At 52.4% G+C, this 25,296-nt stretch overlaps 2 protein-coding genes across 8 annotated transcripts; one reads left to right on the top strand and one right to left on the bottom strand.

Annotated features, from left to right (window-relative positions):
* Positions 1–893: 893 nt before the first annotated feature.
* Positions 894–23,722, bottom strand: HMOX2 (heme oxygenase 2). Of its 7 annotated transcripts, none has more exons than XR_005213589.1 (8): positions 16,518–16,726; positions 4,820–4,941; positions 3,565–3,682; positions 2,733–3,224; positions 1,843–1,969; positions 1,641–1,755; positions 1,428–1,507; positions 894–1,161 (listed from the first exon to the last, which is right to left on the bottom strand). XR_005213589.1 is itself a non-coding variant. In XM_037814572.1 (7 exons), the coding sequence occupies exons 2-7, from the start codon at positions 4,903–4,905 to the stop codon at positions 1,482–1,484; spliced, it is 963 nt and encodes a 320-aa protein (XP_037670500.1). In that variant the 5' UTR covers positions 4,906–4,941; positions 23,598–23,722; the 3' UTR covers positions 894–1,481. The 7 variants fall into 7 exon arrangements, 5 of the variants coding, with proteins under 5 accessions (XP_037670500.1, XP_037670498.1, XP_037670499.1 ...); XR_005213590.1 differs by having other exon boundaries at positions 1,428–1,499; XM_037814572.1 differs by lacking the exon at positions 16,518–16,726 and adding an exon at positions 23,598–23,722 and having other exon boundaries at positions 894–1,506.
* LOC119517233 (proline-rich protein HaeIII subfamily 1-like) lies at positions 22,647–23,771 on the top strand. The gene is made up of 2 exons (XM_037813800.1): positions 22,647–22,804; positions 23,078–23,771. The coding sequence occupies exons 1-2, from the start codon at positions 22,647–22,649 to the stop codon at positions 23,769–23,771; spliced, it is 852 nt and encodes a 283-aa protein (XP_037669728.1).
* The last annotated feature ends 1,525 nt before the right edge of the window (positions 23,772–25,296 follow it).

Here is a 25,296-nt window from a genome sequence, read left to right as displayed (position 1 = left end):
CGGCTGCCCCGCTTCTCAGCGCGTGTGGAGCCCACCACAGGCCGGGGGGTGGAGAGTCCCAGCTGTGATGGGAGGCGGCGGAGAGCAGGGCTTCCATGGGCACACTTGGATCTGCAGTGCTCCCTGTTGATTCTCGTCCCGATGTTTCCTGGATGCCAGCTCTGCTGGGGCCTGAGCTGCCTGTCTGGGTTTCCCAAATGGTCTGTCTGTGAGCTTTCTCGTCTGGACTGCTGCGTCCTGCTGCCCCTCCTGGTCTCTGTGCTGGTACTGCATGCTCCCGTGGCAGAACCGTGGCCTATCTGTACTTCCTCATTAAACTGGCCCTTCGCTACCCCACCCTGGGCCTCTGCTCTCCCGCCTGGCTTTCTTACTTGGCAAGGGAAGGGGGGTTGGAGGGGGGCTGTGAGAGGCCTGACAGCAGGGAAGGGGGTCAAGTCCCCAGACCTTTTAGGGTGCCCAGTCCCTCGACTCTCCTAGGTATTTGTGTGCCAACGTCACATTTAAGTACCTCAGCCCAGCACACGAGACTGCGTCAGATGTCACCCCACCTCAGATGTGGGTCTCAGCCCTGTGCACACCGGGGCGCCCGCCGTGGGGCCTCTAGGCCGGGGCAGCTCGAGTGCAAGACCTTGGGGGCAGTGCTGCCGCTCCTGGAGCCAAGGAGGTTGCTGGGGCTGAGGGTCCTGGGTGGAGGCCCCTACCCCTCTCCCTGGGCCCAGTTACCTGGAATGTGGTGATGGGGTCAGTCACAAAATGCTCCCAACTGTTTAACCCTTTTTTGAATAAAACTTCTGTAGATCCCCAGTATATGAAACCAATTAATAGGTTTCTATTAACAATAAAGCATTTAAATTCAGATTTCTATTTTAAATGGTCAGTGAATAGTCATATAATACAAATATGTACTTTTTTATCCTTATTTATAAAAGTATACATTTTTAAAAAGTAGGAACCCCAAAGCACATGCAGGCAGGAGGGGCTGCTGGCTGGGGGCGTGGGCAGGGCCGCACCGGGCACCCCCTGCACCATGGGGCCTCCTCCCCTGAGGGCGGGGCCATGGCAGAGGCGGGAACAAGCTTGTGGAATTCGCTCTCCTGGGTGCTGTGGCATCTCCATGGGCAGAGGAGGAGACCAGCTGGAGGGACCTCTCTCGGGGCGTTTCTGGTTGAGAAGGGCAAGGATGGCCGCCCAGAGGGTGTTCCCAGGTTGGTGGCCCCTGCCCCCAATCCCAGAAGCAGCCCCAGGAGGGAGGGCAGTGTCTCACACGTCCCCCTCGCCCTGCCACGACCCAGCAGAGGAAGGAAGGGGGCACATGCCTGGGGTCAGAGGTGTGGGAGCCCCAGGGACCCAGGCCCGCCGCACCGAGCTGTGTAGTCCAATCCGTGGCAACAGCCTGGGGGCTGCAGGGCAGTGAACCTGCTCCTTACCTCCGCTTCTGGGCCACACAGAGGACAGTCACACGAGGCTTTAGTGTCTGGCTTTTATTGGCTGCTTGTTTTCTCAAACCCAGCATTAAAAAAAAAAAAAAAAGTCACCTGAGGCGGTAGTTTAGTTGGGGGAAGGGTGGGGTGGGCCGGTGGTCACTCTGGCAGGCGGGCACCAGGTGACGTGGGTGGGTGGGGGTCCTTCACAGGTAGTACCAGGCCAGCAGGCTGGCAGCCAGGGCCACACTGGCAGCAAGCACGAGCTGGAGGTTGGAATTCCTCAGCACGGCCATGGCCGTCTGGAAGGGGCAGCTGCTGCCCGCGAGGACACCTACGTGGCAGAGGCAACAGGAGACGTGGCATTAGTGGGGGGGGGGTGCACTGCGTGGGGAGGGGGACTGGCGAAGACAGCGCCTACCTTGGTCGTGTTCGGTGGCGTAGTAGGGGCATTTGCGCATGTCGCCCTTCCCATTGTGCGCTGGGAGCCCGTCTCTCGGGGCCTCCTTGGCCAGCAGGCTGCCAGCCTGGTCCAGTTCACTGAATATCTGCAGGGGCGGAGGTGAGGCTGAGCCGGGACACCACCGCTCACTCCGCTTTTAGAGCAGGCCCTCTCCCTGCAGGGGCGGGAGCTCTGGCAAGGTAGACGCCGCCCCTTGTGCTGCCTGGCACTCTGCCCCCCTGCTGCCACCCATGGCAGTGCTGCCCTGGCACCGGCCGGACCCCAGAACCCGGGGTGGCTCGAGGGGCTGGGACTGGAAGGGCCAAAGGACTGCGCGGCCTGAAAGGTTACCCAGGACAATCCCCACCTCCAGCCTTGAGGGATCTTTAAAAAGAAAGGTCAGCTTTGGGGAGCTGGGAGAGTTTTGGTAATGGATGGTGGTGATGGTTGCAAACGATGTGAATGTGAACTTGAAAGTGGTTAAAATGGGAAATTTTACATTGCACATGTATTACGACGATAAAAAAGGACAGAAAAACAGGATGAAGGAGAACGAGCCCGCGGCAGGGCTGCCCATCCGGTGGTCTGAGGCGGCGTGGGGGTGGTGGCCCGGGCTCTCCCCCCATCCACCTTCCCGACACTGAGGGCTCCCTCAGAGCTCGGACAGAATTGGACGCCTCAGCCTTGGTCTCCACCAAAGGCTCCCTGTGAAGCGAGTCACTCTCCTTGCTCGCGCTGAACTCACCCAGCAGCGATCCTGGGCCGGGAAGGGAGGGCAGCTCTGTCCTCCCAGACCCCCGCGGGACTCCCCAGGGGCCCGCCACCCCAGCGTCCCCTCTGGCCGAGAGCCTGGCTGCACCCGGCGGTACCTGCATGTTGAACTCGAAGGCCTTATTGGCCTCCTCCACGACCCTCTCCTTGGCCTCCGGGCTCAGGTCGAGGGCGTTCATCCGGGCCCGGTAGAGCTGCTTGAACTGCTGGGCATCACCCACGTTCTCAAACTGGTAGAACTGGGTGCCCTCCCCCGTGCTGGGCAGCTTCAGGGCCCGCTGGGCCACCTTCTTCAGCACCTGGCCCCCTGAGAGGTCCCCCATGTAGCGGGTGTAGGCGTGTGCCACCAGCAGCTCGGGCTCACTCTGCCCGACGTAGTGGATCCGCTCCACGTACTTCTGGACGGCCTCGGAGCACTGCACCTGCTCTTCCCAGTTTTCACCAAAAAAGTACTCCATGTCTTTGGTCAGCGCCTCCTTGCGGTGCAGCTCTGTGGGGAAGTACAGCGGGGCGAAGGCCGGGTGCTCCTTGTTGCGGTCCATCTCCTCCTCGAGGGCCGAGTATGTGAAGTAAAGCGCGGTGGTGGCCAGCTGCGGGGGACGCGAGACTGAGGCTGCGGCACGGCCCTCCCTCCACCCCCCACCGGGGCTCCACACAGGACCCGTTACGCCGCGAGTCCTCTAACGCACCAGGGAGGCTGCGCGGTTTCGTGAGGGAATGGCACGGTGAATTCTATAGAACATGAATGTTTTGCTTCGTTTACAGCAGCCTGTTAATTCCATTTAAGCCACGAGAACCACAGCTGGACTTCACTTCAGACAGGAGCTGCGCCCAGAGCAGCTCCAGGGGACCCCTCATGGGACCAGGGCCTCACCCCAGCCCCTGTGGTACTCTGCTCCCCTGACTCCTTCAGGGGCTGAGGGCACAAACCTTGAAGAGCTCCTTCTTGATGTTGCCTTTCAGGAAGTCTTTGACAAACTGGGTGTTTTCTGCCCGGTCATGGGCCTCCTTGGTCCCTTCCTTCAGGAGCTCAGAGAGGTCGGGCGTTCTGTGGCAACAGGAGCGGGACGTGAGGGGGCAGCCCTCCTCAGCTCCGGGGTGGGGACCCCGCGCAGGGGCAGCGGGCGCGTTGCTGAACCCCAGTCCCGATCCATCGCCTGGTTCAGACTCCAGGGCGATTAGAGAACTCCACACACAGGCCAGGGGCTCGCCAGCAGCTGTGGCAGACAGACGACATCCCACCCAGGGAGGACAGGCCCCCTCAAATGCCCGTGCATGTGAACAGCCGGTAGATGGCTGCCGAGCCCCAGAAGGGACACACGGCTCTAGGGCCCTGACGGTGCTTGCCGGCCTCCTGGTGGCATGTCCCCGAGTGCTTGCCACTGTCAAGGACCCAGAGCGGGCGCCTCCTGCAGCCCCACTGCCCCCTTCTCCGCTGGACCCCCAGCCTGGCCTGAGCAGGATCCCCCTCGGCTGGGGCCCCAGGCTGAGCAGCAGGAGAAGGAAACAGGCCAGAGGGGCTGGGGCCAGGGCCTTGGGATTGTGCTGCTTAAAGAAATGGCCCCAGATAGGGCTGTACCAGCGGAGGCCAGCCCTGGACGAGGTGGGAGGGCTGAGCATAACTGGCAAGGGCTTGTGTGCCTGAGAGAGGACAGCCCTGCCCTTTCTCTGTTCCACTCATGCTGGCTTCTGAAGGAGACCAGCTCCCGTCACCCAGCCACCTGAGAATTCATTTATTAGCAATTACTTTAGGATATTAAAAAAAAAAAGAAAAAAAAAAGACTTTGCCAATGACAGAGCTGTGATGAGAGACGGGAACAAGGGAGAACAGCCCTGGTTCCAGCCTCACGCAGGAAGACACTGTCCTGGAGGGAAGTCAGGGATGCTCCCTCCTTCTGAGGAGTGGCAGATGCTACAAGGCACCTCTGGTCACCCTTTCTCACCCACAGGAAAAAACCTCGAGGTTTGTAAGAAGGGTGAAGAGCGAGGAACCGAGTCCTCGAAGCCGCCTCCCTGGTGAGACAATGGATGGGCGCGGCACACCCGGGAGACAGCAGGCGGCCATTGGCACTGGCAGCGTCTCTCTGGTCTGTGTGGCCCGGGTCCCACTGCGATGCCAGCAGCACAGCCCGACCGCGCCCCGGGGCACCCACCCTGACCACACCCAGCAGGACCCCTCGCTCACCTGGTGTGGTTCTCCCTTTCCGGGGCCCCGGAGACCTTTCCTTCTGACTCGTCCACCCCCTCGGATGTCTCCGGTTCCGTTGCCATGCTGCCGAGTGGCTGCGGACACTCACTCCTCTGGTCCTGCGGGAGACACGGCTGGTGACTCGGTGCCGCAGCAGGTGTTTCCCAAACTCCTCGAGCCAACGCAACCAGGAGAAGGGGAACCGTGCACCCCAGGGTGTTTCTTTACAAGTAAGGCGCTGACGTTACTGGGACCATATAAGAATATGGAAAGCATCCAAATATGGGCTGTGGATTCAATAATGTTGAATTTCTTGTTTGTTTTTTATCATCGTGTTGTAATTATGGCAAGCCAATGTCCTTGCCTTAGGAAAATACACAGTGACGTACTTAGGAGGGACATGCTCTGCACCTGGTTCTCAAATGGCTCAGAACAAGTGTGTGTGCGTGTGTGTGTGTGTGCACATGTACATGTGGTGAGCGAGTGGACGCGCACAGGGAAGGGAATGAGGAAGCAAATGAGGCAAAGTGTTTGGTCGCTGGACCTGGGAGGAGGGTGTGCAGGAACTCTTTATACTATTCTAATAACTTTTCTGTAAGTTTGAAATTACACCAAAATTAAGTTACCAAAAAAAGAAAACAATAAAGCATTACAGATAAAGCTAAAAACAAAATGAAACAAAGTAAAAAAAACACAAACAAAAACAAAAAACCAAACCAGCACAGCAGCCCTGCGCCCGGCAGGCAGCTCCCGGATCCTGCATCCCAGGCTGCGTCGGAGGCCGGCTCGTCCTTACCCGTCAGAAGCCAGGGCCCCGGGCCGAGCGCAGTGGCAGCCAGGCACTGACTGGCACGCACAGCCAGGCTGTCCACGCGGCCCCGCTTCCGAACCGAGCAGCTGGAAAGGCCCAGGGAGCCTGTGTGAGTGCCACTGCGTCACCAACGGGCAGACCGTCCCAGCCCACGAGGACGCCGCGTGGCTGAGGGACATGGGCGAGTGGCCAATCGGTTCCCGGTGCCTGCCACAAGGGCTGAGCCTTCATCAGCCAGGGACATACAGCCACACCGGGTGACGGGCTCACCCTCCTCCCTGGAGCCCTGTGCTCTGGCGGTGGAAGGGGCGGTGTCTGGAGAACTTTCCAGTGGACAGCAGCAGCATCGCACCCAAACTGAGGAAAGCTCACAAAGGCAGAGCTCTCCGCCAAGGAAACAAGAGGCCTCCACTTCCGACCTCACCCAGTATTTGTCTCCTGAACACTTCCTACGGGTGGCACCACACCGCACGGCCGGGGAGGGGAACAGACGGTGTAAGCGACAGTCCTAGAAAGACACGAAGAAGAAAAGAAAACCCAGCCTCTGTCCCTTCAGACGGACGCCCTCCCGACACACTGGTACGTATTCCCTCTGAGTCTCCTCCAGGCACGTAGTGATGTTTTCTTTACCACCTTACGGGGATCCTGTTTGTAGCGGGCTTCGGCGCTTCTCCCTGGGCTTCCTCTCGCCTTCCACTTCAGCCATGCCACGGGGCTAAGGACAGGAAGGACTGAGCAGGCCTCCATGTGTGGAAAGACTGCAAGGGTGGTGGCCGTGTCTTGACTGAGGCTTGGTGATGTCCAAGAAGGCCCAGGAGATAGGCAGCAGAACATAGAGAAGACAGAACCTTCTCTTGACTCCTGTCCAGCAGTGCTCCTGCCCATCCGTTGCAGTCCTAGAAGAATGCTCAGGCTGGCGACGAGAGAAGCCGATGGCAAGGCCTTCGGAAAGGCTTCAATCCTGGGACTTCGACGATGGAAAGGACATGGAGGGGAATGGGGAAGGGCCCCTAGGTCAGGGGGACAGCCCGCGAGAGAGATGGAGAAAGGCTGCAGGACACGGCCCAAGAGCCCCTTACCGAAGGGCCGAGGGGCTTCACCAGCCATGGAATAAGGCCCCCACGGGCCTCCAGCGGCCATCCCACACTAGCCTCGCTTCACAGACTTCTAAGAAAGAACATGTCTGCTCCGAGGGATTTGTTCCCAGCCATTCTGCCTCAGCAAAGAGCAGGAGAGAACTGCTGGGTGGAAGCAGGAAGGGATCCCCACGGCTCAGGCAGGCCCTGGGCACATGCGGTGCTGGTGATACCCCAGGCACTACGGGCTTACAGGTGAAGCTCCCAGCAGGTCAGACGAGGGCGAGAGCAAACGGGCTGCAGAGGCCTAGCAGTCCTGGCACCCAGGCCCCACGTGGCACGATGGCAGGTGGCTGTGATTAAGGTGATTAAGTCACACCATGAACTGTGCTTTATTTGAAATAACTGCACACTCTGGAGGGGGTAGTCTTGCTTGAACAACAAGGCCTTTTGTGGCTCTTTTACATAAAAAGGCAAATGGGGAAGACACTTCACCTGGCACCCACAGTGGCACTTTCTTCTTCTTAGCAGCACGTTACCTGTGCCCGTCTCCCTTCAGGCACACCCTCCACCCACCCTCTTCAACCTCTGTCCTGCCTGAGACACTGTCATCTCAGCTCCAAGGAGGCCAAGCTTTGTTCCCAGTGGCAGAGTCAAGGCTGTGTTTTCACTCCTGTATCTCCAGGGCCCGAAAAATAATGGGTTCTCAATACATACTTGAATTGAAAAAAAAAAAGGAGGGAAGGGAGGAAAAGGTCTAATGCAAACTGCCAACAACATGTAGTTAAAAAAAAAAAAAAAGGAAAAAATAATCCATTGTCCATTACTTCAACAGTTCTCTAAACCTGAAACTCAATTTACCACTTTGACTTGGAAGGGAAGATAACGGCTCGTCCCAGGCCCGGGGGCGAGAATCCTGAGTCCTGGGCTGGCCGACGGCACCATCTGCACTAGCGGGAGTGAGGTTGCCCTCGGGGGAGGCCTGGGTAGCACATTCCACCCACACGGGCCGGGCCACCCCCGTCCCCTGAGGAGTGGAGGGTCAGTGTGGTCACCCAGAACCACCCTGCAGTGGCAGGTGCAGACGTCTCTTTGCTGTAGGAAAAGCTTCCTGTCCAGACTTGGTCCGGCTGACCCCTACACTTGAACCTTTTTTCCTTGCAGGAGCCGCTGGCCTCGCTAGAAAATAGGGACCCAAATCATAAATATAGAGCCTTTCAAGGCATCAACCTCTCAATATCAGCAAAATCAAACAAAAACAAAAAGATCTAAAAGAGATCCCACTGTGGGGGAAACATCAAGAAATATTAAGCTACCAAAATGAGAGACAGCCCCAGTGACTTCGGGAAAACTCTCGCAGCCTGACAGCCAGACGGCCTGTCCCCTCAACACCAGGGCAGCTGTGACAGTCCACCGATGGGGTCCAGGCATGGAAAAGTGCACAAGTGTGTCTGCAAAACAGGACCCCAAACACGGACTACAAGGAGGTGCAAAAGGACATGCACTGACACCGACCAGAAGGGAACTGGAAAGCTAGAATACAAGCTTTATTATGTTTATTGTTTTTAGCTAACTGGGTTCTTTTATATAAAATTGCTCAATTCTCTTGAAAAGAAAAGGAAAAGTAAAAAAACAAAAACAAAAAATCCCAAGAGAGGAACTGGGCCAGCTAAATCCTGCACTGAACTAAACAGTCAACAGGAAGTCCCCAGGGCCCTCTGTACTTCACTATCACAAATTCCAGAAAGGTCAATCTGCCCATTTCCCACTTCCAGAAACCTGTGACCCTCTATTTATAAAACCTGCCTCCCTAGTTGCTGCCCTCCCTGCTAGTCACCTGACCCGGCCACAGGTGTGCACCCCAACACCTGACCTGACAGGCACGGCACTACTGTCCCACCCCATTGCCTCCAAAGAGGGTCCCCATGGACGCGCAGTTCAGAGCTTTTGCTCCTGTAAACGGCAGGCTCAAGACTCCAGGGTTTCTGAGACAACAGACGCGTTCAAAGGTGGTGAATCCTCTGCGGAGACCCGAGGAGAGCAGGTCAGGTCAGGTTCCCCAGCCCCGCCAGGGGCCGAGCACAACCTCCGGCCAGCGCTCGCCACTCACTCCCCTCTGGAGACCCAGAAGGCGCAGTGACGCCTTCATCTGCAGCAGTTCTCGCTGCTTCTCTTCCGCGTTCTCTCTCTGCCCTGGAAGAACCAGGACTGAGGGAAGGGAGGAAGGCAGCGGGTGCGGAGCCCGGGCAGCACAGAGAGGAAAGTGCATGAAGGGGAAAGGAAAGGCCGGGCTCCCTGGATAGTAACGGTCTCCCCGCTGATGCCCTGGGGCTGTGGTGGCAACAGGGAGGGTGGCCCACTGCGGCACCTCGTCTGAGCCTCACAACACCCGGCCCCGGGTTAGCCCACGTTTCCGGAGAGCTGGCATCCCGGGGCTCGCCAGCCTGACCTGCGGCAGTCGCAGAAGCAGAGATGCAACACCTGCTGGGAAAGCCAGCAACACGCAGGCCATGTATACATATAAACAAGAGACTACAGGTCACATTCTGAAACACCAAGTAAAATAATAAACACTTAAATTCAGTACTATGTCTTTTAATTAATTAACTGGTATGATATCTGGTTTTATCTTGCTTCAGATCCGATTCTTCTCCTTCCCACTTTTGTTCGTTTGTGGTCTGGACTTTCTAACTCACTGCTGGTTTGTATCCCCCTTGCGCCCCTCCAGGCCCAGTGGGGCTGGCTGCGGTTTACTGAGCCGTCTGTCTGTCTGTCTGCCTGCCTGCACAGCTGCTCCCCAGGGTCCCCAGCCCTGCCCTGGGCTGCGCTCTGCCCACCAGACTCTGGTACCCTCTGACGCCTCCACGCTGGCCAGTCCCACTCCACCACCCCCAGCAGGGCTGCTGCTCCCCCACCCCCACCCCCCCCCCCCGCCCGCCTTTGGGGGCAGCTCGGGCTCCTCCTTGGCCAGAGCTGGGGGCAGTGAGGCCGCCAATGGCCTCTGAAGGGCTCGCTCTCAGCCCTGGTAGAGCTTTCTTCCCACGCCCCTAATGGGCGAGTGTCTTCCGTTCTCTCAGCTGAATAATACCTTTCAAGTGTCTACACCTTTATGTCTCTCTCCACCCACCTGTGTCGTGACATTCAGGAGGGTCACAATTCAAGAAGGATAAAATTACCACTCACAGAAGCCATATGCAAATATGTGCCCCACAAATGTTTTGAGATGATAAACACAATACAAGGACCCCAAATTCTCCCTTTACTGAATTATAAGAGCTGTTCCTCCTCTGTCTATGCCCTAAAGGCCTTTTATGGTTAAGCAAGAACACCCGTTTCTGTTTAACACCATGATCAGGCTGATCAGTTCCTGACGGAGCCAGGCAACCCCATCAGGCCTTAGCAGACACAAGCAATGAGGATGTTTACCACCCTAGAGCTCTTTTCTGAATTTGTCTACTTAGGATAAATTCCAACATTCTACTCATAAACCTACCGAAGGTAAGGGGGAACAGAGAATGCAAAGGGCACTGGGAAAGGAAAAAACAGCAGGAGGGAGCAAGTCAGGGCAGAAAGGGCCATCTCAAGAGCCTCTAAAGCTCTCTGGGCCCTAAGTTTCACCTGTAAAAATGGAATTAATGCCTGCCCAGCATTCAACACCCCAAGACTACTGAGATGATCAAATGAGATAATGACTGTAAAACTTCATTAGAAATGTTAGGAGTTACACAAATGTTGCCAAAAGAGTTGAGAATGAACACAGAGCTCTCTACCAGCCAGTCCACCCTTGGAGATGGCCACCTAGTCGAGGCTCCAGGTGAGCTCTGCAGACTTTGTTAGGGCACCAAGAAACGCTCCACAGGGTGGGGGTGGGGGGTCCCATCACTGGATGCAGCCTGGAGATGGACTCACTCTCCTCAGTACCGTCCAAAACCTGGCATTTATAAGGGTGACCCCCACGCCCGGCCTGTCTTGTTTCCCATCCGACGACTGGCTGCCCAGAGGTACAAGCTCCTTAGGTAAATAAGACACCTGGCTGCCCTGCCCTGCTCCCTGCACAAGCTTAGTGGCCCTGTCTGGGCTCCTGCTCACCACTGCTTATTGCTGGAGACCCAGCTCACCTTCTGGAATGGAAAGGTGGCTTGGCCCTGCACAAAAAGCATGGACTTTAGAGCTAAAAATTGGGGTTTGAGATCTGGAGCCCCTACCTAGTAGCTCTACGGCTGTGCGTAAGTCATAACCTCTTGAAGACTGTTTCTCCATCCATAAATCAGGTAACAAAACTCTCCACTGTGATCACCTTCTCGAGAGTGCTGTGAGAACCAAGTGATCCAAAGTGTGCTAAGTTATGTGTTTCATAAACTGTAATGCTGCCTCAGATGTTGATCTTACTGAAAACGATGCCAGCCAGAATAAGCAGCTGTGCGATTAGGAAACAGCAAGGAGGAAGGTGAAATCCACAGGTATTTCTGGGCATGTCTGAGGACTTCTGACTTAGACCTCATTTTCTGGCAGTGTCAGCAGGGAGAAGCCCCTGTCCCTTCCCAGGAGGGGCAAGTGATGGCCACAGGCTAAAAGACTCCATCGCAGAAGCTGCAGTTGCCGAGAGAGAACAGAATCAGCTCTCACCCAGCCGGGCCTCGAGGAAACCACCCTCCTTAGGTCAACAGTTTCCGAATGTAAATAAATGGACTGTGTCTGCTCTGAACTCTGGAGCTGCCATTCCTCAGGAAATCTCACACACATGCTTCGCTCCTTTCATTTTAATCACCCTGTGAATTCAGTCACACAGTTCATTGATGAAAAGCAAGCTCAGGCAGCGAATGCTGGGTAAGTGGACCCCCAGCACACAAAGTGCTCGAATGGGGTTTACTGAACATGTACTTGCACATCCGGGCAACCAGATGTGCAAGTACAAACAGAAAGTGAAAACCACTGCCAACTGCTGTAAAGTCCTCAGCACCCTCAACACTGATCCGGTCCAGGGAGAACAAGGCTTCTCTCGCAGGCTTTTCCTGCAAGTTCAAATACTGCTGAGCAAGCATTCAACAACAGCACCGAGGACAGAACCTGAAACCCCGAAAAGAGTGCAGCGAAGGGCCAGGAGCCCCACTGCTGGGGCTGACTTGTGGTAAGGAACACATCCTGCCACCAGGAAATTAGCGAGAGGCTCAACATTTCCCAACTGCCACCTCCTCTTCCACAAGAAGACACCTCAGGGATGAGGAGGACATGAATCTGTACCCTCAGGAGCACTGAAAGGAGGTGGGGGGAGGGGCTGACTGAATTTTCAAATGGTCAGGACAGATTTTTATAAGGAAGACAAAGTTGAGGACCAGACAAACAGCTCTGGTTATAACAGGAAATGCTCCTAAACCTTGGGCCATCCCTGGATACCCATCAAGCAAAAACAATTCCAGCTTTGGAGCAATCGTGAACGTGTCCTGGGGTCTAAGTAGAGCCAGTCACATTTCCTTCCATCCAGGCACAACTGTCACCAGCAGCTTGAGCCTCTCTCATGAGCCATGACCATGGATGGCATCCGGGGGTGGGGTGGGGGGCAGCAGGTGACTGGGCTGTGTCTGCTGAATTTCCTTCTTGGAAAACCTAGAAGAGCGGTCAGCTCACAGCCTTCCTCTCTATGCCCGGGCTGGGGGAGCCTCAGAGGAGAGCACCTGCTGGGTGGGCTGTCTGACAGACCCGGGACCCGCAGGCTAAGGCACTGCCGCAGGGTCCCAAGCTGAGATCCAGGGTACTGAGGTCACTCAGAGGTAACGGGCAAGTTAAGACCAAAACCGAGTTAATCGCAAGGCAACACGACTCCTCTGAGGCCGGCTCGTGCTCCCTGGTGCCCGCAGGTGGGATGAGTGTGACGCAGCCACAAGCTACTGTGAGTGCCACGCTGTGTGAATGCAGCAGCACAGGGATTTTCCAATCCATGGAGTGTGGCTGGTCTTTTAGTCCAGAAAGGAGCTCGCTGCCTCCCTGCAGAGCACTCACCTGGCGCCCTCAGGTTACACAGCAACCCGAGGAGACTGTCCCTGTGAGCCCTGCTTGTTGACTTGCAGGGCAGGCCAAGGCTGGGGACAGTCGGTCTCACAGGGGCGGAGGCATGCCCCACGGCTCGGTGCCTGGGGAGAAGCAGCCAGACCCACCAGGCTGTGAGCACAATGAAGCCCGGGATGCTGGGGCACCCCTACCCCAAGGGGAGGTCACAATCGGGATGTACATCTCTATGGCACCCATCGCCATAGTAACTACACAGAAAAGGAAGACATGGTTTTCAAGAACCTGAGAGCATGGCAACCCGCGTGCTGAGTGTTTAGAAGCTAAGCAGCCCACCTTTCTGCCCACTGCAAGTGTGTTCTGCCTGGGAAATGACAGTGCAGGGAGCACACAAGCTTCGTGGACTGGCAGCTCCACAGGCCGAGGCCCTGGTCAGCCTAGTAGGTGGCTCCTGTTTCTGCCTCTGGACTGGGAAGGAATCTACCCGCTCCCATAAGCCCACGGCATTATGTTATTCCTAGGATTTTCCACAATGACTGCCCAGATCTGAGGGAGTGAGCTGGGATGGTGGAGAGGAAACAAGCCCAGCTCAAGAACCAGGAACTCCAAACAGCTGCCCTCCTACCCAGGCTTGTCAGTGGCGGCCTGGGAAGTGGGACAGCAGCTCCCTGACTTTCTGGGAGTAGGGGAGTGTCCCCTCCCAGCTCACCCTGCTCCTTGTGTGGGGCAGTCAGCCCACGTCTGTCTGCTTCCCTGCTCTAGCGGACAAGTCAACCTCAGCTCCCGGAATGAAGGTTCTCCATGGTTTCCTCCCCCAGTATATCTGGCATGATTTGCACATGGATGACAGTGTCCCGTGGGAGTCGCCAGGGGCTGCAGCAGAGAGGAAATAGGTGGCAGGTAACGTGGACTTGTCAGTGGTTAGCTGCAGCGGCAACACTCCCTCCACTCTAGGAAGCCTCCCATCATGAGTGACAGCTGCCTTAAACAAAAAACTTTAGCCCAATCAAACTTATTTTTAAGAGGCAAATCATTCAAAAACTTCCTTGTTAGCAACAGATTACTTGCAACACACCTCATAACCACCCTTAGACGGCAGAAAATTCAAGTGACCCAGTGATGACTTAGCAAAATGTCCCTATTCTTTCTTTCCAGGAAAGCTTTCCAGACACTCTAACTCCTCAATGAAGCCTTCCAGGACATAATGGAAGAGACCCTGGATAGCAAGGTGTTTCTCTGCCCAGTCGATGTCTGAAGTTTCCACAGCCCTGTTCTGTTTTCCTTACCAGTAAGAAATCCCCAGGACATGCCTCCCCCATGGTGCAGTCACTTGGTGTTAACCCAGTACCTGGATGAATGCCACATACGACCACGGATTTAGATGCAGATGTAAATATTTCTATTTCAGTACATATCCTGCGACAAGGGGACCAAATCCCTGGATCCGAAAATCTCTAGAAGGTGGGCTCCTGCTACCAGCAGGCATGTGCACGGATGTCCTCTCTGCCCAGCACAGTACTGATGGACTGAAACAACACCAAAGGAGGTGGCTCATGTATTGAACTCTGTGCCCATCTCTAGAGCTGGCCCCACAGGAGGCACCAGTGACTGTCAGCCGGCCCGAGCCTAGCTGGGGAGGAGCTAATGGCCACCCAGAGGCCGAGAGGCTGCACGGATGTGGCCCAGGCAGAGGCTCTAGACAGCACACCCAAGAGCCAGCCCTGCTCTGCCACATACTGCTGGGTGGCTTGGACCAGCCACTAACATCTCAGAGTCCCAGTTTCTTCTTCTGTCAGAGCCAGCTCTACTCTGCAAGGTAAGTATGAAAATTCAATGAGATAAACGATTTATAAAACTGCGACACGTTGTATGATGCTGACTAATAAACTAAAGAAAAAGTCACTTAAACTTTAAAGGTAAATACCAATCTCATATACTTTCAAACAAGCCATGGAAATACCTCTATCTCCATGGAAAGCCCTACAGGTGGCCTCAGGTCAACACGGGGGCACAGACAGAGCTGATGCTCCCTACAAAGAAACCTTTTTCATTCCAATAACACTAGATACCAAGAAAGGAACAGAAAAACCTGGGAATTTCTAGCCAAATAAATTCTGAAGAAGGCCTAAAGGCAGACGGCTAACACCATAGGAGCACAGAGTTTATGCTCTTCCAAGGAGACCCTGAGCGTAAGTTCGGTGGCTGTTGAGGGAAATGGAAAACTTCTGGAACTGCTTGATCCTGTGACAAAGCTGATTTACATTCATTATCTCATGATAACCGACGCCCAACCCAGCAGTTCTCAACCTGGGGCCATTCTGCACCCCCAGAGGACACCTAGGGGACGGGGTGTGCTACCGCCATCTAGTGGGCAGAGCCCAGGGTGCTGCAGAGCACCCCACAACACGCAGACCAAGTGTCGCCAGCACTAAGGCTGGGAAACCCCGCTCCACGCAGAGGCACCTCCACCGACCCCTCGAGAGAAAGACGAGATCTGTTTCGGCACTGTGCTGCCCCCATTCCTCATACCTTTACCAAATGCCCTTTTCAAAGACTCCTGGGGAAACGGAAGTTCCACCAGAAAAGAGAAGAGGCTCGTAGCAGGTGGACACAGCTGACGATGGAAAGGGTCACAGCACCTTCCTGGGAAGAGGCTGATTTGTGCTCCAATCGCCAGCAGGCTAAGCCTGTAAAGCATGCTCAGCAACAAGGCGGGCAGAGGTGAAGCCCCTGGTAGCGTGTTCACTGACTTCTTTGTGGGAAACAACACAAAACTGGGAGAAATCTGATCATTCTGTTCATCAGTCTGGTATCTAAATGATGAGCAGGCTAATAATCAGAACTCAGTTTTACCATCAAGTCTGCTACTAGCCAGCTCTATGGCTTCCCTGGAAATCAAGTGTCCTCACTTACAGAGTAAGAGTCATTTTTCAGGGGCCACAGGAAGAAGGGGCTTGAGCAAGAGGCAGAACAAGACAGGCAGGGGGCCTCCCCACCTTCCAGCCAGGCAGCTCCCACATTCCTTATTATACTTCCTCTGAAAAGGGGGCTGGGCTGTGCCGAAAAATAAAGTCTAGGAAACAATGAACTTGGTGATGGTGAAGGCCTGACATTCCATCAAGAGCTGCCTAAGCAAGGCTTTCACAATCTGTTATAGTACTCGGATCCTGTGACAGAATACGTTTGTGTGTCTGTTGTCCAGATTACAGTTCATTTGTCTTTGTATCCTACTACGTAACACAGGGCACCCACCCATTCAGGGTTTGCTGAGTGAATGAACAATTTCCAGAAGTTGAGCTATTCTCAAAATCCAGATAGTCGCAAAGAGCTGAAGACAAAGAGAACAAGTACCAGTAAAAGTGAATTTCAGAAATAAAAATGGCTGGCTAGTGAGTAAGCATTTTTGAGCAGCATTTCTGCTACAGAAACATCTGATTTGGGGGTGAGTGGGAATGGCTTTGGGGGGGATCAAGCATATGATTCTTTGCACTCAAATAACTCATTCCATTACATATTATGTGAAGAACTGTTGCATCGCATAGATTTTAGACTAGTTTCCTTACACTCCACAAATACAGCTACTGACAGCATGCCTTTTAGATTTTCTTTGAAAGTCTGACTGGTAGAACACCACCTCATACACGCACACACCCCTTTTTTAAAGAAATGTATAGACAAACTTTTAATAACCAAGGTAACAAATGCCTGCCAGCAATTCCTCCGCCACATGCACACACAATCCTCCTGGCACATGCTGGTCTCTGTACCTGTGAAAAAGCCCTTCATGCCCTCCAGTTTTCCTTACCAACTCTACTTCAGAGCAGAAGCAGGTTCTCTTCATGTCTGTTCCTGTAGGGAAAGAAGGGGTCAACCACAAGAAGGCAAGAGCTACATGACTTCATAACACATCACATCCTGCCTATGTGCAGATTGTGGAGGAAACACACCCAGGCATTAAGTTATTATCGGGAGGAAAAAAGCAAAATGCTACACTGATCACTGTTTACTGAGAAAGACAAAAACAAAAGCAAAAAAAAACACAGCAGTTTGCTGCCATAAAATTGAGTAACTTCCTGGTCCACTTTCTAAAATGCGGCATGGTCCACAAACTATATCAACTGAAAATATATAAAGTGCACCCTTGTAATTCCCAAGCGGACTCCAGAATTAGTCAAACATCATTGTCTCCATTAATCATTACCAAGAGGAAATTCAAAGAACTGAGAACATCTACTGTTGACTAAGGACACGATTACGCAATGACTAATGAATAACTTTAGGAAAAAGGAAAATGGACAGGAAAGGTCGAGAAACAGGTACTCAGGGCTATGAGAGGTACACTCGACTCTTTTTTCAAACAAAACCCTGCAGCGAAGGCCACGATAGAAAGCAGAAAACAGAGTGGAGCTCCCAGAGTCAAAGTGGGGGGCAGGCAGGGGATCTCAGGAGCTGAGGGTGGGTCCAGGGGAGCAGGACCCTCCCCTAGGCCGGCGGGAACCTTTCCAGCTGTCTGTACTAAGGCTTAGACGTCTCTAAAGCACGGTGTCCGAAGCCGCAGAGGGAGGGTAGTCCCCGATTAGCCACTGTTCTGGACCTGCCCGGGCCTTCTGGCTGCCAGGACCCCTACTTTTTCACACCTTGCTCCCAACAGTCCAGCAGCCCCCTGAAAACTTCCTGGCCTTCCAACAGGCATGTGGTTTCTATGTCTTACAACTCATGCCACCCCAACGCTTTGTACTTAGCTCTTATCGTATATTTTGGACAAGTGCACACTTGTCTCATCAGCTGCACATAACTGTAGGGCCTTCAGGGCAGACTTCGAGCCTTAAATGTCTCTGCTTCACCCGTGCTAGCCAGGGAAGGGGCTGCGGCCGCAGCCGGTGCCCAGCCTCTCGGGAACCAGATCAGAGCTCTGCGTGCATGTGGGAACACACTGTCCTTTGGACGTGCATCCGTGCATGTCCCATGACAGCTGGTATTCAGTGAAAGGCTGTTTGTTTACAAAGGAACACCCTAGCAGCTTCTTTCTCCAATCTTCCACCCCAATACTTCTACATCTGAAGATACAAATTCAGAGACGTGCATCTCTGAAGAGGGGTCGGAAAGGTATTTGCCAGAATAATCGTTAGCCTTTTCTGGGTTGCATTCCCCTAACCACCACCCTCGGCCCGGAGAATATGATGAAAGCTATGGACTCTCTCTCTAGAGTAATCACGAGAAAAAGTTGCATGTGCCATTCCAGAGGACCCACAGTCCTGAAAGTTTATCCACAGACCCAGAATTTCAGATGAAGAACCCTTAGTCCAGAAGGTGTCTCTTTATGAGTCACAATATCTTTGTGGTAATATTTTTTCAGTAAGCACCCTCAGGGGTCTGAGGGATTCCACCACTTGTCCTGTCCCTCTGTCTCTCCATCCCCTTTCATTTTCCTTTGTCTTCCCTCCTTCTTTTCTCTTCCGACTCTCATTTACCTTCTCACAGGGTTCCTGTCCTGTTCCCCAGTACTCTGTAACGTCCTTGGCCTCCCAGAATACCTTGTGTCAGAATGACAGACACAAACCTACCAAGAGACTCTGCTGTTTCACAGGCGGCCACCTGTCTCCCCCAGGTGACTGCCGATCCTAGCAGATGAGGACCATGCTGGTTTTGTTGTTCTGCAGATGCTCTCAGTGCCCGGTTGTGTGCAGCACAGAGACTCAGGGCGTCCTTGCCACACAGGCAGACAGCACGGCTCCTTCCTCCTCCCACTTTCAGGCACTAGGAATGGAACATGTTGGCATCTTCCGAATCTCAGCACATGCATTAGAAGAGCCACATGCAAAGGCAGAAAAGCATAACTTACAGCAGCTAGCTGCCCACATTTTTCTTCTTTTGGGTTCACTAGTACGATAAACACAAAGTCTTACAAAGCAGGACAAGCATGACATTGAGCAGATACTTGGAAATTTGCTAAGGTTGATAAACACCCGAGTGTGCAGTAGAGGAGTGGAGTGTTTTTAAAGTTATTTTCTAACTAGTGTGATACCTTGCCACTACTAAGAAAAGAGAAGGCCTGACCCTCCTCTTGCCTTCCTGTGGACAAAGAAAGGAGTGGTGGGTTAACGCTCTCTAGAAGACTGCCCAGGCCCACCGGGGCTTGATCCTTCCAGCTGCCTCCAACAATGCAACCCAGCCCGCCCGCCCTGCATGCTCAGTTTTGTACACTGATTCTTTCCCATCACCCTCTTGCTCTCCTCCAGACTTCCTGGAAATAGTTCCAGGTGATCAAAGTTTCTCTGCAGCACAGTGTACTGATCTTGCCAGGGAGAACAGCAGATCAGGGATCTCAGGAAGAGATGGGTACACTTGCGGAGGTGACATTACATTGATTTATTATCAACAAACATTTATCATCTTGCTCAGGGACTCTGACTACAAAGAGAGCTAAGACCTTGTTCTGGACGCCAAGCAGTTTTCAATCTAGAGAGAGAGGTGGAGAAATAAAAAGATAAACAAGGTGACAATGTGCACTGTACTATAAATATTAATTGTGAGGTACAGACAGCAATGCTAAACACAGAGCCTTATGTTTCATGTTTTTCAGGGCAGCTCTGATTTCAAGTATCCTATTCGACCAATTCCTTCAGTACATCTCTCCACTGAAACTGTGCGTCCCGGTGTTTGGCTTAGAAAGTATGATCGTCGCAGCTACCGACCAGCAGGCCAGGCGACCTGATTAGCTAAATCATGCCAGCCAAACCATGCCAGCCGCTTGTTTTAATCAGTTAGCATCTTCCCACAGCCCCCAGCACAATGCTTTGCACGTAGGCCCTCAGGTACATGTTTATGTGCTCGAATACAATACAAGCAGCGGTGAAATTTAAGTCTTCCAAGACTGAGAACCCATCTGGAGAAAGGCAGGAAGCTGGGAGTGTTTACGTAAAGTCAGGAAGGCAGGGACCCCGGCTGTTATGCCATTCTTCCCCAGAGCCCTCCAGAGTTACCAAGAACTATAGCAATAATTAGGCCTATGACACTCCTGGGAAAGAAACAATTCTATTAGTCTGACAAAAAGTAATGTCTTCTTCCTCAGCAGAGGGAAGAGAATATCACTTGCTTGGTCTCTGGTGTAAAAGCTGACAGCCCAGTTATCACCAAACAGTCCCCTCTTTCTTTCTCTTCTGCTGTCCCTTGACTCACGGGGTCCTACTGGCTTACTTCTCTACTCTGCTTGCCCCTCTTCTGTCCAGACTGTGATTTGGACACGGGGACCCAAGCAAGACTCTCCAGGGCCACTTTAAAAAGACAGCTCTTCAGGCCCGATGCCCGGCTTACCGAAACAGACCTGCCTGGAAATCCCCACGTCACGATGATTACTAGCTTCCAAAGGCACCAAAGACCTTAGGGGGCAGCAAGTGCCAACCTCATTTCCACACACAGAAACTGAAGCTCAAAAGGTTTAAATGACTTTCTCATGGTTTAAGGGATGCTGCCATAACTACCTTTTCTTTTTTCTTTTTTTAAACAAACCATTTATTTTTCATTCTTTCTAATGTAAATTAATATGTACATATTTATGTGCATACACATACATGCAAAACAAAACTGTCCAGTGTTGAAGAGCTATGAAGGAAAATACGCTTATAAATCGACTAATTAGCTTCATTTTGTACTGAGCAATCCAATCATTCTGGAGTGCATCTGTAGCCTCTTACTCTCTTCGACACCACATGCACCAAACAGCCAGAAGACATGCACTCCGAGGCAATTCCTACTCCGCAAGCGGTCTAGACAACACTTGGCTTGTTTGCAAAACACCTGCTTAAAAGAGATATGCATCATATAAAGAGAAGCATGTTTGCTAACAGTCTTTCAAAATGACACCAAAACCTATTCAGAGAAGAGCCTACTGAATTTGATTCCTGTTTTGAATGCCTCGTTAACAATTCAGAATATTGCCTTGTGAGGTCTGAATATAGAGCAGTGGATATTAAGACCCATGCGGAGCTCCTGTCTCCATGTCAGCCTGCCATGACCACAGTTTAGATGCAGTCCTCTGATGGGCTATTTGTAAACTGTTCCCCTTACAACAGCTCTACACCTTTAAATTATCTATAATAAATCCCAATAATCATTATTATTCTTAAATAGAAGCATATTCATCATTACAGAAAGATCTCTTGAAACATACATAAATAAATGTAACTGCCTGTTCTGCAAATGTAAGTAGCATTGCTAGACCAGATCATCAATTATGGGCTGCTGTATTTCAGTACTATGTGTCAAATTTATTAGAAATTTAAAAAGAAGATGCCTGAGGGACTTAGCTTCATTAGTCTGCTTTAAAATGTGTAATACCATGGAAGATGACATCTTTTGATGAATACATGGAGTCGATATGGAAAAGTAAACTATACAGTGAAGGCATCAGCAAGCAGGGTGGGATATCATCAGGGGGGAGTGTACAGGATAAAGTAACAGAAGACCCCTAGACAAGCAGTTATATTAACTGCTCCAATTAAAGATTCATCTCTCCTCTCACTTGTTGCTGGCAAGAATTAATTGGTAATGACCCTGCTTCCCCACAGTACAAAAATACCTTAAGAAATTATTCAGATTATAACAAAAGAACCAGAGCATTCATCCTATGTTTTTGCATATAACAAAGCTGCTAGATATATGTAAAGTTAAAAAGCAGATACACAAAAGGGGATGTGACAGAGACCTCTTAATTCTCTCATTGCCTAATATCAGGGAAAAAACTGTCAAATGTCCATTTATAACTTGTTAACTATATAGCCAATAATAAATAAGGAGGTCATTTGTAGTTCAAGTTTTTCCTGTCTCTTCTCTCCAAGTAGTTAAAAGCTGAATTCTAAATTTTATGCTTAAATATACAATTCCAAATTTAAAAAGGGCTTCCTCCAGGAAGTGTTACTCCAATGTTTTGTACAATCCTGATGCAAAACCCAACAGTCCTATGAAAAGAATCAACTTTTTAAAGTAAACAAAGTTAGAACGGTCATTGCCCAAATATTCCTTAAGATTGAGAGAACGATCAAATGAGAGGGAGGAGTAGCAGAGAAGATAGGATTTAACAATTGATTATGACTACCGAATCATATAGTTTTTTTTTTTCAGTCTCTAGCATACTGGAACAGCTACAAGGAAATACCTGAAACTGTGGAACTGTAACCCATACCATACTTTGAAATTTCCTCTGTAACTACTTGTTAAACTGTACGTAGAAATTTATCACTTTTCTGCATGTTATATTTCACAATAAAAAATGTTAAAAAAAAGTAAACACTAAAAAAATCAAGAGTAGCCCCAGAGTCCCAGCTGTCCAGTTTTGCAAGTCTTAGACTTGATGAGGGTAAGGCAACGAACACTACTTTCTGTTACTCATCTCCTTGGAGCTGTCACTCTAGGGCAGCCCCGCCCTCCGGACTCTGGCGATTCACAGCTTCTCACCTCTCCGCCCCAAGCAAAGGAAAAAAGGAAATCAAGTCAGACAATGGGGTAACTAAAGGATTTCCCTCATCACATCCTCAGTTAATGAAGTCATTGAATGACTGTGTGAGTTTCTAAGGCTCCAAGAATTCCCACACCCTCACCAGTTTGTAGCTTCAGATTTCACGAAGTAAACTTGCAAATGCCCTATTGAACGGTGAACTCCTAGTTACAAAACTTTATACCTTAAGACGTTTATGAAAAAAGGAAAAAAATCTAACGAATAAACCACAGACTTACTAACTTATATTCCTTATCCCCCATCCCCACCCCAGAGAAAGAAACTGAAAATTTTAATAAGACACCTAAATTTTTAATCAAAACCTACGGGATAAAGCCATACCAGAAATTCTAATGCATAAAACCGGTAAGTTCATGTTTCCTTCCACTTGGAAGGGCAGTTTAGGGAGAGAGGTCAAGAAAGCAGCTTGAATAACATAGGATGTGGACGCAGAAGACCAGATCCAAGACCTCCTGTGCCATCTTCCTGGTCAAGTCGCTTAACCTGAGCCTCATCAGCAACCCCGTTTCACGAGGCAGGGCTGTGGGAAGGAGCCATGAGAGCGAGCGGGCGTCCCAACCTGCAGAGCGCTCTCCAGGGTTTCTTTCTTTTAATCAGGCTCCGCCTTGTCTGCTTTATTGAGCCATCAACGCACCACAGAAGCGCTGAACAGCCACAGGCCACAGCAGCCGGATGCAAACAGCACGCCACCGCCAGGCCTTGCGAAAAGGCTGCTCGGCCCGGGCAATTAGCACACCCGGCCACGGCGCGTTAGAGGTCACCTCCGCGTCCAGACCGACCGGCGGCCCCTGGGGTTGACCCCTCCCAATGTGACACTCGGCTCCCGAGGCCTGCCACGGTGCCTCCGGCAGAAGTGACGGCGACTCAAGGGGCGCTTACGACCGAGGCAAGTCAGGAGGAGGGCAGAGCCCCAGCGAGTGCCAACAACGCAGGCCCCGCTTCCCACGACGGGGGCTAGGCCCGGGCACCCCAGGCCCCCCGGGCCCCCCAGGCCCCGGTCACCTCGCCAGGCACGCGCGAGGCTTTGGGACGCGGTGGGCCAAGCGGGGCAACCCCCGACGAGCCGATCCGGCTGCCCGGCTCCCGGGTGCGCCCTGGCCCGACACTCCCCCTAATCCGCCCGGGTCCTCGCCCCCTCCCCAAACCTCAACCCGCCTCCGCTCGCTCCACCCCGCAGGACCCGGGGCAGGTCCCTCTCTGGCCGCGGCCCGGCCCGCCCGCGGGTCCCCTCATGCCCGTGCCGGGGACGCAGCGGGCCGCGGCCTGGGCGAGCCGGGCTCCCGAGGGCCGCGGCCAAGTCAGGGTCCGCCGAAGGGGCGAAGCGGCCCAGGAGCCCCGGAGGAAGGCCCGGAGAGAGCGCCGGTCACTCACCGGCCGCGGGTCCGCTCCGGCGCCTATCCGCCGGTCCCCGCGTCAGTCAGTCAGCGACTCCCTCCCGCGCCGCCGCCGCAACCGAGCGGGCGGGTGCGAGGGCGGCCGGACGTGGCCACGCAGCGCGCGGGGCGGGGCCTGAGGGGTCAGGGCGGTGCAGGGGGCGGGGACTGAGGAGTCAGGGAGGTGCAGAGGGTGGGGCCTGGGGAGCTGGGGCGGTGCGGAGGGCGGGGCCTGTGGAGTCGGGATGGGAGGAGGGCGGGGCCGGAGGGCTTAGGGCGGTGCTGGGGCGGGACCTGAGGAGGTTAGGGCGGGGCGGGGAGGGGCGGGGCCTTTGGAGGGCCCGCCTCCTGCGGCAGGGACGTGGCACCTTCTGCGGGTCCTGAGAGGCTGGCGACCCGCCCGAGCTTGGCTGGGGAAATTGGGATGCTTCGAGATGAATGCCTAGTATTAATAAGAGCAAATGTATGCAGACACCTCTGGGCTCATTTAACCCTAATAAAGCCATCCGGTTATGCAACAAACCAAGTTGTCAACCTTGACACCTCCCTCTCACTTGCTTAGTCCTTGTCACCAGTCCTGTGCGACTCTGCTGCAATACACCAGCCTTGTATTTGGTTTCCTGTGTCTGCCTTGCCCATTCTCCAAAGAGAAGCCAGAATAATCTTTTTAAAGCCCAAATCTGGTTGTTGCACGCCTCTCCTGCTTAAAACGCTTGCACGGCGCCCTTTGCTTTTAGGATACAGATCCCCGCTATGGTCTACAACTCTCCGCGTGCAGGCTAGACCATGCCGCCCCCTCTTCAGGCTTATCTGCAGCTGTGCTACACCTGCCCTTCCTGTTCCAACCACACTGGCTTCCAGTCAATTCCTTAACTGGCTACAGATGAAATGACTGGTAATATCGGTATTGGCAAAAGTGTGGGAAGTTGAGAGCTCTTTACAGCGTTTGTGGGAGTTATTGGAGAAGTGGGAGACAATTTGAGTAGAGCTGTTAACATTTAGAATAGGTGTACTCTTTGACCCAGCAATTCCACTTATTCTAGAGAAAGGCTCGCAAGAACCCAAAGAAGCACAAACAACAAAGGTCACTTCATTTTAGTGAAAACTTTGATACAACCCAAAGGTCTTTCTAGAGGGGATGTGGGTTTGACAGTGGTAAATCCGTTCAAAAGACAGTTAAAAAAGGGCAGACCCCACCACCAGAGGAAATGGAAAACTCTCCAAATATTAGGTAGGGGGGGGGGCAGTTTTAGAAAAATACAAAAATACATTCAATAGATTTTTGCATTTCACAGTATGTAAACAGCCTTAAAGTATGTCTGTATGTGTGTATTGAACTCTAGTTAAAAATGCACATGCTTAAGTTTTTAAAGGTGAAGTGTACTGGTGTCTGCAACATACTTTGAAATGCATCCAAAAGTAAGATGGTTGATGGATGGGTGGATGGATAGATGGCTAGATAAGTAGATATCTGATAAAGCAAATATAGCGAAATGTTAAGAGTTGAAGAATCTAGGTGGTAGGCAAATGGGTGTTCACCGTACAGTCCTTTCAACTTCCAAATGTTTACAGACTATCGTAATAAAGTTTTGGGAGAAAATTCATTCAATAGGATCCTTTTCACTTTTTTTAACTACAAAATCATATAATTCTACATGTTCATGTTTAGGTGTGTAAAAAGCATCCAAAGAGCTCCA

This window comes from Choloepus didactylus, chromosome 21, assembly GCF_015220235.1.
Source record: "Choloepus didactylus isolate mChoDid1 chromosome 21, mChoDid1.pri, whole genome shotgun sequence".
NCBI lineage: Eukaryota > Metazoa > Chordata > Mammalia > Pilosa > Megalonychidae > Choloepus > Choloepus didactylus.
The sequence above is the reverse complement of the archived record's forward strand: the minus strand, read 5'-3'. Positions and strand labels throughout refer to the sequence as shown.

Coding starts and splice junctions, on each gene's coding strand:
- HMOX2 (XM_037814568.1), bottom strand. CDS start 16,553: ATGAAGAGAACCTGCTTCTGCTCTGAAGTAGAGTTG. Junction 4,942..16,517: donor TCTGCTCTGAAGTAGAGTTG/GTAAGGAAAACT, acceptor TGTCTCCCGCAG/GACCAGAGGAGTGAGTGTCC. Junction 1,756..1,842: donor CGCCACCGAACACGACCAAG/GTAGGCGCTGTC, acceptor TCTGCCACGTAG/GTGTCCTCGCGGGCAGCAGC.
- LOC119517233 (XM_037813800.1), top strand. CDS start 22,647: ATGTGGACGCAGAAGACCAGATCCAAGACCTCCTGTGCCATCTTCCTG. Junction 22,805..23,077: donor CCTGCAGAGCGCTCTCCAGG/GTTTCTTTCTTT, acceptor TGCCTCCGGCAG/AAGTGACGGCGACTCAAGGG.